Source organism: Cucumis melo, chromosome 2 (assembly GCF_025177605.1).
Source record: "Cucumis melo cultivar AY chromosome 2, USDA_Cmelo_AY_1.0, whole genome shotgun sequence".
Classification (NCBI taxonomy): Eukaryota; Viridiplantae; Streptophyta; class Magnoliopsida; order Cucurbitales; family Cucurbitaceae; genus Cucumis; species Cucumis melo.
This window is the reverse complement of record NC_066858.1, coordinates 17,300,354-17,316,671: the sequence shown is the minus strand read 5'-3', so window position 1 is coordinate 17,316,671 and position 16,318 is coordinate 17,300,354. Positions and strand designations below refer to the sequence as shown.

The window sequence follows — 16,318 nt, the reverse complement described above, 5'->3', positions numbered from 1 at the left end:
GCTTTAACAATCCTCCTCTCTTTGAATAGTCATTTATTTGAATTAGACTATCCTTCTAAAGGCTCAACGATGGATAGATATAATCGTGGCTAGCTACATCTTTTTGATGAGCCGCATGCCTCTGATTTTTTAACACGTGAAGATTTTTACTAGCATGCCTACTTCAGAGGATGATTGGATACCAATCTCTTAGGAAAATCAACAAATATAAAGAAGGCTAGAAAAGTGGAAATGGATAAGATTGAAATAGACAATATGTAGGTTATGTTCATGAGTAGAGTTTAGAGAGACACATCAAATAATACATATTGCGAAGGCTTTAATAAGGTTATAAGATTTATATATATATATATATATATATATATATATATATATATATATATATATATATATATATATATATGTAACGACCCAACTCTTTATACTAAGCTGAGGTCGTTACTAAAAAGAAACGATGACAAGGACACTTTTTGGAACGAGGGAAGAATAAATTTTTCATTAAAAACGGAATATTAAAACACTGAAACATAAACGCGGAAGCAAAACTGAGTCCCTATATGGCATGTCACGGATCCTTCTTTGTCGCTCGCCAGCTTTCCTCTACCTTTACCTTCGCCTGAAATGTTAAACATAGAAAGAGTGAGTATAAACATATACTCAGTAAGGGACCTACTACTAGTCCCGCTAGGTGTCTGTTAACTTCCCATTAGAGTCCTGAAAATGGTACCCAATCTCTGGCACGTTCCCGAACACGTGCAACATGCGCTCCCGTAGGAACGAAAATCTGGTCTTCGGTGTCCCGAGGGAGCACCTAGGACATGCTGGTCTGTAGTGAACCCGAGGGTAACACTAAGACAATCGGGATGCGAGGACCCCGTCGAATCACTCGAATCATATCTATATCCATGCTAGACTGGCGTCCCGTCGAACCACACAGTCCTAAATAGGTGGTGATCCCGAAGGACACCCATGCAGGTACGACTCTAATAGACAAAGTTAACAGAACACCCTATCCATAGCATGTAGCATAACATAACATCATAACATGGCATGAGTATTAATCTTAACGTCCTTAATCATGTGATTAATATATCATGCATTAACAATCATCAACAGTCATCAACAGCATACTACCGGTCATTAACATAACATCGGTCATCATCATCAATCATCAACATAATAATCTCAGTCATCATCATCAACATCAACTATCATCATAATCTCAGTATAATCATTATCATCAAATTATGCATTTTAGCTACCATCAATGCATAATCATAATTACATGCGGTCTCTTGAATTCAGTTTGAAGGTCTAGTAGGAGAATCTCTTACCTGGAGATTTTAGCCAAACAAAGGTACTCCCTAGTTGACAATAAAATTCTCCAATTAACTTGATCCTAATCATAAAAGGAAAACTTAGTATTTTAATTAATGAAATTAGCAATTGGCTAACATCCAAAAATTCTCCCAAATTAATTAACTTTCTAAAAATTGGGGTTGAAACCAATTCAACCTTGATTGGGAAAAATCCAAGATTTAGATCTTAAAAAGTTTAGCCAATTGAACCTTTAAAGAAACCCCCAAATAGATCTAAAATTAAATTAATAAAATATTAATTTAATTTTATTGGCTTACCAAGGTTACTCAAATGGAGGTTGAAAAATCCTCTTATCCTTGATGAAAAAATTCATCACTTTAAATCCTCAAGCTTCCAAAGAGACCAATCTTAACTTCAACTGAGGCGGCGACAGCAGAGGGTTATCTTAGAGAAGAAGATAAAGAACCTTTTTCTTTTTCATTTATTTCCATCTTAAGCATTACAATGCTATTTATAGACCCAAATAATAACAATAATAATAATTATTATTATTATTATTTCCTTTTCCTTTTCCTTTTAGGATATATATATATATATAATACCAAAAAAATATACATATATCTTTATTCCCATTATCTTTCCTAAATCAATGCCTTAATCTTAGGCATTTATAACCATTAGTAATAATAATAATACTTTTTTATTATCATTATTTTTCTCTCACCAAAATCTACAATAAATATATATTTATTTAAACCATTATTCTCTCTTATAAATATATATCTTTTTCGTCCAATCAAAATCAATCATCTCTCTCTTCATGAATTATTTTCTTTTCCAAATAAATATAATTATATTCCATAATATAATTAACTACACTTTTCCAAATTATTAATTAAATATATATATCCATATATATATACTCAATTAATTACAATTCCACCAAAACTAACTTTTCCCTCCAAAATCTCAAATTAACTTAAGTCCTCAATTAATTTAATCAATCAAATCTTTTCTAATAAATCACTTATAACTTCCAACATGAATTATCTTAACTCAACCATAACAACTTCACTCCATAAACAATATTTATCTTTCTACAGAATAATTAATTATCATCCACAATAATTAATTATTATTTACCTTTCTTCCAAAATAATTAATTATCTTCCACAATAATTAATTATTATTTATCTTCTCCAAAAATAATTAATTATCTTTCACAATAATTAATTATTATTTATCTTTCTCCAAAAATAATTATTAATTATCTTCCACAATAATTAATTATTATTTATCTTTCTCCAAAATAATTATTAATTATCTTCCACAATAATTAATTATTATTTATCTTTCTCCAAAATAATTATCCTTTTACAAATAATTATACTTTCCCAAAATATAATTATTTTACTTTTTCTCCCTTACCAAATATCTTTTCTCCAAAATACAATTACCTTTTCCTTAAATAGTTATATTTTAACAAATATAAATATCTTTTCCTTTAACATAATAATTATATGTATATAACTTTCAACATGAATTATCTTAACCCAACCATAGCAACTCCACTCCATAATCAAGATTTATCTTTCTACAGAATAATTAATTATTTCTCACAATAATTAATTATTATTTATCTTCCTCCAAAATAATTAATTATCTTCTACAATAATTAATTATTATTTATCTTTCTCCAAAATAATTAATTATCTTCCACAATAATTAATTATTATTTATCTTCTCCAAAGTAATTAATTATCCTTTTACAAATAATTATATTTTTCCAAAATATAATTATTTTACTTTTTCTCCTTTAATAAATATCCTTTCTCCAAAATACAACTATCTTTTCCTTAAATAATTATATTTCAACAAATATAATTATCTTTTCCTTTAACATAATAATTATATATATATTTCCACGTATACATATAATTATCAAATCTCCAACAAACTTTCCACCCTACGGTTTAATTAAATAACGTCCATAATTATTTAATTAAATTCAACTTCAACAACACTAAAATCCACAACTTTACTTAATCCTCTTAACCTACCATTTAATAAAAACTCAACAAACACCACGTGTCAAAACCTCTAATTAATTAAATATTCATCCAAGAAATATTTAATTAATTTTAATTCCCACTTAAATCAAATAATTCTCATTAAATGGATTCAAAATAACGCCCAATAAATTAAATCTAGATAAACAAAATTAAGATAACTGACTCCAAAATTATCTAAATTTTTGGGGCGTTACAATCTTCCCTCCTTTAACAACTTTCGTCCTCGAAAGTTCTAATCTTTGAACAACTTGGGATACTTGGCTCTCACGTCTTAATTAATAACAAATTCTACCGAATTCCAAAATCTTTAATTAAATATACACACCCATGTATATATATTTAATTAATCCAACACAAAACAACCGAATATATTCCTTAACTTTGAAGTCCACTTAATGTAATACCCATAATAAGTTCCTTAAATTTATTGGGTGTTACAATCTTCCCTCGCTAAGAAACTTTCGTCCTCGAAAGTTTTAGTCCTTGAACAATTTCGAGTATCGAGCTCCCTTGTCATACTCTTGTTCCTAAGTAGCCTTCTCAACTTGGTAACTCTGCCATAAAATTTTCCTAAGTGCAACTCTCATGTTGCGCAAAGCTTCGCTTCTCTTGACAAAATATTACTTTTCTCAAACACTTTTCTTTCCTTTACACTTATCTAAGTGAAACTTAATTCATAACTCTTCAAAAACTACATTCTATTTTCCAACTTCGGACTTCCACCCTTAGTAAGGCATTCTCCACCATTTAGCAATCTTTAGAACTCACTAATTTCTCTTTTCTTGTTTGATAAAGTTCAAACTTTTGTCCAACTATTGGCTTTCTTTAATGACATCAACTTAGCTAGTTATTCTAAAGGAGTTCGTTATTTCATCACTTGTACTTTGAACTAGCTGTAACTTATCCTTCATGGTAAACTCAAAAACAGTTTCTTGAAGTCTCACCAAAATAACTATGCACTAAAGTTTGCTTTGTTCCTTCTCCAGCAACTCCATTCTAAACACAATCAAATGTGCTTGATATACTTGAACTTAACCATGCCTTTAGTTCCCTTTAAAACCACCAACATAACTTATTTCTTAGATATCCAGTCACAAAACAGTTCATCACGCTGAACACGTCCAACTCTTTTGCCTACTCAATCACCCCTTTGAGCATCTTTACGTGCCAACATTTTTCTTAAAACTTTACCACCAAAGCCATCACCATTAAATCATAACATTCATGCAGTTCTAGTTTAATACAGGCAAGGTCACGTGCATATTCATAATCATGTATCATAAAATACATACCTGGCGAGTGACGAAGGACCGTAATAGCCATATATAGAGACAAAATCAGAGACTCACATCGTAAGTTAGTCTACAGAACCTAAAAGCTGACGCTCTGATACCAACTGTAACGACCCAACTCTTTATACTAAGCTGAGGTCGTTACTAAAAAGAAACGATGACAAGGACACTTTTTGGAACGAGGGAAGAATAAATTTTTCATTAAAAACGGAATATTAAAACACTGAAACATAAACGCGGAAGCAAAACTGAGTCCCTATATGGCATGTCACGGATCCTTCTTTGTCGCTCGCCAGCTTTCCTCTACCTTTACCTTCGCCTGAAATGTTAAACATAGAAAGAGTGAGTATAAACATATACTCAGTAAGGGACCTACTACTAGTCCCGCTAGGTGTCTGTTAACTTCCCATTAGAGTCCTGAAAATGGTACCCAATCTCTGGCACGTTCCCGAACACGTGCAACATGCGCTCCCGTAGGAACGAAAATCTGGTCTTCGGTGTCCCGAGGGAGCACCTAGGACATGCTGGTCTGTAGTGAACCCGAGGGTAACACTAAGACAATCGGGATGCGAGGACCCCGTCGAATCACTCGAATCATATCTATATCCATGCTAGACTGGCGTCCCGTCGAACCACACAGTCCTAAATAGGTGGTGATCCCGAAGGACACCCATGCAGGTACGACTCTAATAGACAAAGTTAACAGAACACCCTATCCATAGCATGTAGCATAACATAACATCATAACATGGCATGAGTATTAATCTTAACGTCCTTAATCATGTGATTAATATATCATGCATTAACAATCATCAACAGTCATCAACAGCATACTACCGGTCATTAACATAACATCGGTCATCATCATCAATCATCAACATAATAATCTCAGTCATCATCATCAACATCAACTATCATCATAATCTCAGTATAATCATTATCATCAAATTATGCATTTTAGCTACCATCAATGCATAATCATAATTACATGCGGTCTCTTGAATTCAGTTCGAAGGTCTAGTAGGAGAATCTCTTACCTGGAGATTTTAGCCAAACAAAGGTACTCCCTAGTTGACAGTAAAATTCTCCAATTAACTTGATCCTAATCATAAAAGGAAAACTTAGTATTTTAATTAATGAAATTAGCAATTGGCTAACATCCAAAAATTCTCCCAAATTAATTAACTTTCTAAAAATTGGGGTTGAAACCAATTCAACCTTGATTGGGAAAAATCCAAGATTTAGATCTTAAAAAGTTTAGCCAATTGAACCTTTAAAGAAACCCCCAAATAGATCTAAAATTAAATTAATAAAATATTAATTTAATTTCATTGGCTTACCAAGGTTACTCAAATGGAGGTTGAAAAATCCTCTTATCCTTGATGAAAAAATTCATCACTTTAAATCCTCAAGCTTCCAAAGAGACCAATCTTAACTTCAACTGAGGCGGCGACAGCAGAGGGTTATCTTAGAGAAGAAGATAAAGAACCTTTTTCTTTTTCATTTATTTCCATCTTAAGCATTACAATGCTATTTATAGACCCAAATAATAACAATAATAATAATTATTATTATTATTTCCTTTTCCTTTTCCTTTTAGGATATATATATATATATATAATACCAAAAAAATATACATATATCTTTATTCCCATTATCTTTCCTAAATCAATGCATTAATCTTAGGCATTTATAACCATTAGTAATAATAATAATACTTCTTTATTATCATTATTTTTCTCTCACCAAAATCTACAATAAATATATATTTATTTAAACCATTATTCTCTCTTATAAATATATATCTTTTTCGTCCAATCAAAATCAATCATCTCTCTCTTCATGAATTATTTTCTTTTCCAAATAAATATAATTATATTCCATAATATAATTAACTACACTTTTCCAAATTATTAATTAAATATATATATCCATATATATATACTCAATTAATTACAATTCCACCAAAACTAACTTTTCCCTCCAAAATCTCAAATTAACTTAAGTCCTCAATTAATTTAATCAATCAAATCTTTTCTAATAAATCACTTATAACTTCCAACATGAATTATCTTAACTCAACCATAACAACTTCACTCCATAAACAATATTTATCTTTCTACAGAATAATTAATTATCATCAACAATAATTAATTATTATTTACCTTTCTTCCAAAATAATTAATTATTTTCCACAATAATTAATTATTATTTATCTTCTCCAAAAATAATTAATTATCTTCCACAATAATTAATTATTATTTATCTTTCTCCAAAAATAATTATTAATTATCTTCCACAATAATTAATTATTATTTATCTTTCTCCAAAATAATTATTAATTATCTTCCACAATAATTAATTATTATTTATCTTTCTCCAAAATAATTATCCTTTTACAAATAATTATACTTTCCCAAAATATAATTATTTTACTTTTTCTCCCTTACCAAATATCTTTTCTCCAAAATACAATTACCTTTTCCTTAAATAGTTATATTTTAACAAATATAAATATCTTTTCCTTTAACATAATAATTATATGTATATAACTTTCAACATGAATTATCTTAACCCAACCATAGCAACTCCACTCCATAATCAAGATTTATCTTTCTACAGAATAATTAATTATTTCCCACAATAATTAATTATTATTTATCTTCCTCCAAAATAATTAATATCTTCTACAATAATTAATTATTATTTATCTTTCTCCAAAATAATTAATTATCTTCCACAATAATTAATTATTATTTATCTTCTCCAAAGTAATTAATTATCCTTTTACAAATAATTATATTTTTCCAAAATATAATTATTTTACTTTTTCTCCTTTAATAAATATCCTTTCTCCAAAATACAACTATCTTTTCCTTAAATAATTATATTTCAACAAATATAATTATCTTTTCCTTTAACATAATAATTATATATATATTTCCACGTATACATATAATTATCAAATCTCCAACAAACTTTCCACCCTACGGTTTAATTAAATAACGTCCATAATTATTTAATTAAATTCAACTTCAACAACACTAAAATCCACAACTTTACTTAATCCTCTTAACCTACCATTTAATAAAAACTCAACAAACACCACGTGTCAAAACCTCTAATTAATTAAATATTCATCCAAGAAATATTTAATTAATTTTAATTCCCACTTAAATCAAATAATTCTCATTAAATGGATTCAAAATAACGCCCAATAAATTAAATCTAGATAAACAAAATTAAGATAACTGACTCCAAAATTATCTAAATTTTTGGGGCGTTACAATATATATATATATATATATATATATATATATATATATAGCAACATCTCTCTAACCTCTAGAGTTAATATCGAAAAATAACATAAGTATTATACAACTTAAGGTTATAAGGTGTTGCCCTCAAGCCCCTACTCGAGCACATCGGCTCATGATTACACTTGACTAGATATTCGAAGCACCAAATAACATATTCAAAGAATTCCATTTGAAACAATATATTTTATACTACATATCAGTGATTGATAGTTATTTTTATCTGAACAACTTAAACAAAATTAGGATTTGTTTGAGAATAATTTTAAAAAACAATTTATTCATTTAAACACGCAAAATTAATAATGAAATAAGTAAAAACCTGTTGTTATAGTGATGGTGGTTTGAAAACCAAAAGAACTAAATTTAATAATTTTCAAATGGTTTCCAACTATTTTCTTATAATCAAATTAAAAATAGCAAAAACTTTATCACATACAGCTTCTTAATAAATAAGGTGAGAGATAGAGAAAATGAAAAACTACTCTCTTTATTAGTAACAAAAAAAACCACTACTATCAAGTATTATCTATTCGTTTCTAACCTTTCTTTTACTTTAGTCGTTCTCATCTTTGGAAAAGTTATATATATACAAAACCCAACAATTTTAAAATAAAATTTTAAGATGTTTCAGTTCTTCCTCTTGCATGGCTATGTGAGCAATTTCAGATGAAAGAACGTAATTAATATAAAGAATAAAGTAATAACAAAAGTGGTACTGTTGTGTACAAAATCCAAACTATAATTAAGTACCATTCAAAAGGCTCTAAAAAGCGTAAGTCTCATGTCCATACCAAACGCTCGTCTGATATATAAAAAGCTCTACACATGTCCAAACCCAACGAAATTTAACAATGATCCTAGGATGATGTGAAAACCTAAAGAAATGATCCTTTGGTCGAACAATCCTATTGACTAAGTTGACTTAAAACATGTTTGGGAGTGAGTGATACTAAAAAAAAAATATGTTTTTAATAATTAAAAATTGATTAAAGATCCTTTTTAAAATGATTATAAACAAGAAAAATATCGAATTTCGAATACATATGAAGCTCTCAGAAGTATTAACTTGCTGCGTCTATATATTCTCTATTATTATTTTTTTTTTCCAAATAAAATAAATTTGGGGTGCATAATTTGAAAGAGGATGAATACTAGAATTTAGAAGTATAAATAGAGTGCACCAGATTCACCAATGTTGCACCTAACGGTAATTAAGTAGGAATGGAACAAAATAGAAATTGAGGACATAAGCATAAAACGGATTCATTTCATTTGGTCAAATTATTAGTATTAGAAAAGCGGCAAAAATAGTTGCATTCTAACAACTACTCGTTTTAGTGGCAATTGTTGATTGACTCCATTTTTATTCTTCCACTTTATCCGCCCACTCATTTTCTTAACTTCACATCTATATTAACCAATTACACCTCAAACAAGTCTTTCCTTCTTCTTTTTTTTTTTTTTGTTTTTGTTTTTGTTTTATAATTAAGTGGAGGTGATTGAAGTACATTGACGATTAGGAATTTAGAATAATAATAATAAGAAGAAGAAGAAGAAGAAGAAGAAGAAGTAAAAGTATTTGAAAGTCATGGAATCAAAGGGTCAGAAATTGATGGGCAAAGGGTGATGTTGATAATGAGACTTGTATTTTGTCTTTCACGTTGGGTTTCCAACAAACTTGATAAAAGCGAAAATATAATTAAAATAGATTATAATAATAATAATAATAATAATAATAAGGTAGTGGGAAAGTCACGCGCTAAAAACTGCGAATGGATATGAGTGACCCAATTGTAATTCAACGCAATGGCTTGTAATGTTTGATGTGCTCTCTCCTAACCGGAAATGTATTCCCAACTGAACCCCCTTTTCTCACGCGCTTTTCTTCTACGTCTTCTTCACTCTCTCTCCATAACGTGAACATTTCCTACAATCTCCTCTCTCTCTCTCTCTCTCTCTCTCTCTCTCTCTCTCTCAGCCAACTAACACCTTCGAAGACTCTCTCCCTCCTCCTCCTCCTCCTCTTCTTCTTCTTCTTCTTCTTTCTCTCTCTAGTTTCATGGTCTGCTAATAACAATTTATTCGGTTTCGGCGCATCCAAGCCCTAGATTCGTCCTTATTCTTCTTCGGTACGTTCCGAATATTTCTCTTTTGTTTTCATCGTTTCTTTCAAATGATTCTCTTTGGGGGCTGTTTCTTCTCTGCTAGATCCGTTGTTTTTCCAGCTTCTTTCTTTCGCGGTTTTGTTCTACTTCTTTTTTGTTTTTTTTTTTTTTTTTCATCTCTGTTGCTTTAGTATTTCGTAACGTTAATATTATTCTTGTAATTTTTTTTTCTGTTTAATTCTCTATAATTATTGTCTTTGTTGTTGGGTTTTTATTGGTTTGTTTCTAGATTCGCATAATGTGTTTGTGAAAATTTCAGATGTGTTATTTTATTTTATTTTTTGTTTGTGGCTTCTCGTGTGTTTTTTATTCATTGTTGTCATATCATTAAAGTGGTGGTGGAGGGGGGATTGTTTGATGAAGGTAATGTCTCAATTGTCATGGTAATTCAACAGTAGTTTTCTGGAGAGAAATGATGGAAAATAGATTCTTTTTTTGTGTGGTAAAGCTTTTTGTTTCTTCTTAGTTTTGTTCTGCGAATTTGACTGAATCAATATTTTTTTGTGTTTTTCTATCAATTTCGGGAAAATTGTAAGCTACATTTAGGGGGTAAGGAAAGTTTTGAAGAAAAGATGGAGTCTTGAAGATGTTTCTCCTGCATATGCATAGAGAGAATGTCTTTGTGCTGATTCTTTTTGTTCTTAAGACTTTGAAGATCAGCTTTCTTTTCATTGTCATGATGAAGATCTCTGGGGTTTAGTTGCATGTTCCCGAGGCTGGACAGCAAAATAGGAAAATTTGTTGCTCTGATTTGGGACCGGCATACGTTAGCTTCTTGCTCAGAAAATTATAGCATGTTTTGACGTATATTAGGCTGTTAGTATTAAATGTTGATTGGTTGCTTTGTATTCCCTCAATTCCCTTTTCACTGGATGGCACTAAGGAAAGGAACTTTTTGCCTTACAGATTTGGTAAGAAGACAATGAATTATTTTGTTATTGTGCATTGTGCGTCTTTTATCAGTGCAGCTTACACTAATATGACCATGAATAGGACTTAATAGTTGGTATATTACGTCATTTAAAATATTTTAAGTCATGTTGTTTTATTCCCAGGAATAACTAGTTTATCATCTTTTTCTTGCCAGTTTTGGCTTGCATAGCCCTGGAGAGAAAATGAGCTTCTAGGTGATGCACAAGTAGGCCAAGAACTTTTTTATTAGGTTTCTGAAATCATGGTTGGAATGATGAATTTTTTGAGCATTCCAATCATGTTTTGACAAGGAGAAGGGGGACTTAATCATTCTAGGAGTTAAATGTCTGAATTTCCAAAGGCAAGCAGTAGAATGATTAAGAAACAAGAGATGAAGAAAACTTCGTCCAGTTTAAATAATCGGTCTGCTAGTAGAAAGCAACACAGGAAGATAGAAAATCCAATTCGCATGCCTACAGCTCCTGAGCAATGTCTACATTCTGGAATTTCAAGTACATGGGTATGCAAAAATTCTGCTTGTAGAGCTGTTTTATCAGTAGATGATACATTTTGTAGGAGATGCTCTTGCTGTATCTGCCACTTATTTGATGACAACAAGGACCCTAGTCTCTGGCTAGTTTGCTCTACAGAATCAGAACAGGGTGATTCCTGTGGATTATCATGCCATATTGAGTGTGCCTTGCAGCGTGGGAAGGTAGGGGTTGTTGATCTTGGGCAACTAATGCAGCTAGATGGTAGTTACTGCTGTGCTTCTTGTGGAAAAGTTTCTGGGATACTAGAGTAAGCAATTTTCTCACCCATTGTTTCCTTTGATCCTCTTATTGTGCATAATTTTTCACTCTCAAGCTCCCGAGAGGTATTGTTACATGGTTTATATTCATTCCAGTGATATTAGTTTACCTATGGCCTGATTGAATTGTGAATTCTATACTGGCAGATGTTGGAAGAAGCAGCTAGTTATAGCAAGAGATGCACGCCGTGTCGATATTCTCTGTTATAGGATTTATTTAAGTTACAGGCTCCTTGAAACGACTTCAAGGTTTAAGGAACTGCACGAAGTTATTCAAGAGGCAAAGGCCAAGCTAGAAACTGAAGTAGGTCCAGTAAATGGGATTTCCGCCAAGATGGCTCGTGGTATTGTCTGTAGGCTTGCTGTGGCTGGTGATGTGCAAAAGCTTTGCTCCCTCGCAATTGAAAAAGCAGATCAATGGCTGGCTACAGTATCCAATCCAAATCTGAATTGCAGAGGTTTATTCAATGACATCTTGTTTATTGCCCCCCAATGATTCGAAATAAATCTCATTAGTTTTATGTTGTTTTTTTTCTTCCCCATATTTTCGTTTTTGACAGAAGATTCACTTCCGGCTGCCTGCAAGTTTCTTTTTGAAGGCATCAAATCTTCTTCTATTGTGATAACATTAGTTGAAATTTTTAATGCATCATCTAAAGAGACTAAAGGCTACAAGCTTTGGTATAGTAAGAGCAGAGAAGAAGCATACACAAAAGAACCTATATGTGTCTTTCCTAGAACTCAGAGAAGGATTTTGATATCCAATTTACAACCGTGCACTGAATACACATTCAGAATTGTTTCATATACAGAGAATGGTGACATTGGTCACTCCGAGGCCAAGTGTTTTACAAAGAGTGTGGAAATAATTAACAACCCCCATTCTCCAGCCCCTTCAAATGACAGGAAAGAAAGTCCTGTTATTGAAGAAAGCTGTATCAGGAAGAGGGGTCCAGATAATTCATTCATTATCTGTTCATCTTCAGGATTTCAAGTTCGAGATCTTGGAAAGATTTTGCAACTTGCTAGGGATCAAGGAAAAGGATGTCTTGAGAGGCTTTGTAGTGCTAATGTAGCAAATGGTTGTGGAGTGCAGAACGGGGTCAAACCTGAAACTCCGGAAGAAGAGCAGCTACCTCCTGTTTCTCCTGGACTTGATTTAAATGTAGTTTCTGTACCTGATCTGAATGAAGAACTAACTCCTCCTTTCGAGTATTCTAGGGATGAAGTTAATGGTTGTACTCTACAGCAAGCAGTTGAGGCAGATGAAGATGCTGCTTCTCATGATATAGAGAAGAATGGCTTGGCAAGATCACACGGTAGTGGCGATTCGCAGATATGGACTTGTGGGCCAAATGGCGAGGTACCGGCTGTTGATTCCCTTACAGGGTTGTGTAGGAAAAGGGCTACCAGCACAAATGAAGAGACAAATGATTGTGACAGCACTTTGATAAACGGATCGCCACTCCGAGTGGCAAATGGTTCTTGTTTCTTGGATGAAAACTTCGAGTATTGTGTAAAGATAATTCGGTGGCTAGAATGTGAAGGTTACATTAAACAGGAATTTAGATTGAAACTTCTAACATGGTTTAGCTTGAGATCAACCGAACAAGAACGTAGAGTAGTCAACACCTTTATCCAAACACTGATTGATGAACCTAGTAGCTTGGCTGGACAGTTAGTTGACTCCTTTTCTGATATAATATCTTGCAAGAAGCCGCGAAATGGGTTCTGCAGTAAGCTTTGGCATTAGATTAGCATTTTCATATGAAGAAAAATCACCCTTAACTCAGTACTTATGATCTCAACTTTCTCTGCTTCTTCTTCTCCTTTCTAATTGGTCTGTCATTATTTGTACAGGCATATATACTTGATCACTGTCTTCAACTAATTCATTTATACCTTCGGACAATGTGATCCGGGTTAAAGAAATTGGATGCTGATTGAAGAGACAGATTATTCGATTTTTCTTAGAATGTAACAAATTGGTGGTGGCCGGTAACCTTGTAGGTAGGAGGTATGAACTATTGCTCAAGTACTTGGTGTCGGTGAGGATAATTTGTAATAGCTTTATCATATTCACATTGCCTTCTTCCAATACAAAGAAGGTAATTGAAATTAATCTTGGATCTTCATTATTTAATGTCAATCCTGTTTTTACTTTATTCAACTTCTATCTCTTTCTCACAGCTTGCCTTTTGAAGGTGCTAGGGGTAATAGTAAAATAAGAACAACAATGATAAACTACTAGTAGTGTCGTTTTGACATTTTCTGGTAAATTAGTGAAACTTCTCTTTGGTTGGTTTCTTAGGAAGGAGAATGAAGAATTTAGAAGGTAGTCAAATATATATGTACTTTAGGCCACTTTTATGTTAATGTCTGTGCGTCTCATCTTATTGCTCCAATTTTAGTTTGAAAAGCAAGACCTTTGAAATCACTTCAGTCCTTAAAAAAGTTATTTTATGTGATTCCATAAATATCTTATCTTTTTACTTTTAAATTTGTTATAATTTTGCCATCAAATTTTTGTAACTAACAATTTAAACTCTATGTCTATTTGTTAGAGAATTTGAAAACAAAGAATTTCAATAAAAATAGAGTCGTATTTCATCTTTCAAATATGTTTTCTATAGTAGTAAAATTTCAATTTGAATTTAAAAATTGTTTAAAATTGTTTAAAATGTGTTTGATATCGTATTTATAAACCATAAAGCTAGTTAAAGTTATAGGCTATTTGGGGGCAATAAACTATTTATGAACATGTTTTATGTTAAAAGTTATTATTTTGCAGTACTATACAATTTATAATACATTAGACAATACATATTTTAATTTTATAAAAATGAAATTAAGTTTACAACTTAACATACAATGTTTGTACATAATTTTCTGTTTTTATTTGATGTAATTATATATTTTAAAATTTAAAATTTAAAATCAAGATATAATAAAAACATAATAGTGTTCTCAAAATTTGTAGTGTTTTCATTACATACTCCAAAAACTATCTTTGAAAATAGAATTTGTGTTGTCTATCAAATACAAAAATTAAGGTTTTTAAAATATAAAACAAAATCTAAATTATCAATCAAATATATTATTAACTTTCAAATATGTAACAAATTATGTCGCATTTTTTTAGAATTCTTTTGCAAGGGGAGAAAGTGATTCTTATAAAATCTTTAAGTGCTTTTAATGTTTGGTAAATCTTATTAGTAATTAATCTAACAGAACCGCTTTTAAAGATATAACTAACGTGCAAAAGCTATAATTTGTACAATTTAGATTCTAACTTTTTTTTGTTTTAATTTTGTTAAATTTTTAACCATTTAAATAAATGTATTATATGATTTTAATTTTTAATCAAATAACTTAGATAAAAAAAAATAAAGTTGAAATTCAAAATTCATATAAAATTTTAAAAACTATATATTATAAATTAATCATCAATGTTTGAAAAAGAATTATCAAGGTGAAAATAATTAAAACAATAAGTCTACTTTAATTCATATAATTAAATTACACCCATTTAGTGTTAATTTACCTAAAACTGTAACTAATTTTTCTAATTTGAAATTAAAAGTTAGAAACACTATTTTATTTTCTTTTAAAGTTGAATATGATAGGAAGTCTTTGTCAGAGTCTTTGTCTTTTTTTCTTCAGGGTCAAAGGAAGTCCCACAACGCGTGCCAATTTGTTTACACGAGATTTTTGGAGAAATTTGATTCATGGAGTTGAACTTATATTGATGTTGTATTTATGTTGATTTGATGAGATCTGGTTTAATATCTAGTATTCGATTCTCTGATTCTCTTTTTGTTAGATGCTTACGCATGATCTGAGTAAACGGAATACGTGATGTTTTTGAAATTGGAGCCGATAGCCAAGTTAAAGAGGTCTTCTAGCTCTTAGAAGAATTCTATCTAGACCTTCTAGCGTAAAAATTTTCCAACCACACAAATGAAGCGAACTTCCTCTAATAGGTTTTATGGGCTTGAGCCTAATTAGTTCATGAACAAGGCCGATGGGCTCAACCACATGGACTTGAGTCAACTTTAGCCATTGAACTAAATTAAGCTTTTTTAGTTCAATTGAACTCTAGTTCAAGTAAATAATATTTAATTTGACCAAAATAATTAATTTGATCAAACAGTGATAATAAAGACATGTAGCATGATTAGAATTTACCAATTTACGTATTTAATTTTAATTTGGGGCAAATGCCCATTTTTAATCTATTCCAAAATTAATTAATTTAATAAATAATATAACAATTTGTGATTAGTCTCAAAATCTCTTATCCAACCAAGTGAAGGAATAATTATTTTGAAAGCTATATAAACTCTAATTATATAGTTTTTTTTATTTAAACCGTAAAAAGAATATATTTAAAATAAAGTTTTTGAAAGCGTTTAAGAAACTA

The 16,318-nt window shown here is 30.7% G+C and overlaps 1 protein-coding gene and 1 long non-coding RNA gene across 7 annotated transcripts; one reads left to right on the top strand and one right to left on the bottom strand.

Moving 5' to 3' along the window:
* Nucleotides 1-585: 585 nt before the first annotated feature.
* LOC127148048 (uncharacterized) lies at nucleotides 586-6,174 on the bottom strand. Of its 2 annotated transcripts, none has more exons than XR_007818703.1 (3): nucleotides 6,025-6,174; nucleotides 5,722-5,786; nucleotides 586-616 (listed from the first exon to the last, which is right to left on the bottom strand). It is a non-coding gene; the product is annotated as an uncharacterized LOC127148048 (long non-coding RNA). The 2 variants fall into 2 exon arrangements; XR_007818702.1 differs by lacking the exon at nucleotides 586-616 and adding an exon at nucleotides 4,973-5,003.
* Nucleotides 6,175-9,935: 3,761 nt separating this feature from the next.
* Nucleotides 9,936-14,065, top strand: LOC103501541 (VIN3-like protein 1). 5 transcript variants are annotated; one of them, XM_008465149.3, is made up of 5 exons: nucleotides 9,936-10,136; nucleotides 11,260-11,885; nucleotides 12,043-12,353; nucleotides 12,456-13,631; nucleotides 13,756-14,065. In XM_008465149.3, exons 2-5 carry the CDS (start codon nucleotides 11,428-11,430, stop codon nucleotides 13,767-13,769), a joined length of 1,959 nt encoding a protein of 652 aa, XP_008463371.1. In that variant the 5' UTR covers nucleotides 9,936-10,136; nucleotides 11,260-11,427; the 3' UTR covers nucleotides 13,770-14,065. The 5 variants fall into 5 exon arrangements, with proteins under 5 accessions (XP_008463371.1, XP_008463370.1, XP_008463367.1 ...); XM_008465148.3 differs by having other exon boundaries at nucleotides 12,459-14,065; XM_008465145.3 differs by having other exon boundaries at nucleotides 9,938-10,136; nucleotides 12,456-14,065.
* Nucleotides 14,066-16,318: the final 2,253 nt, after the last annotated feature.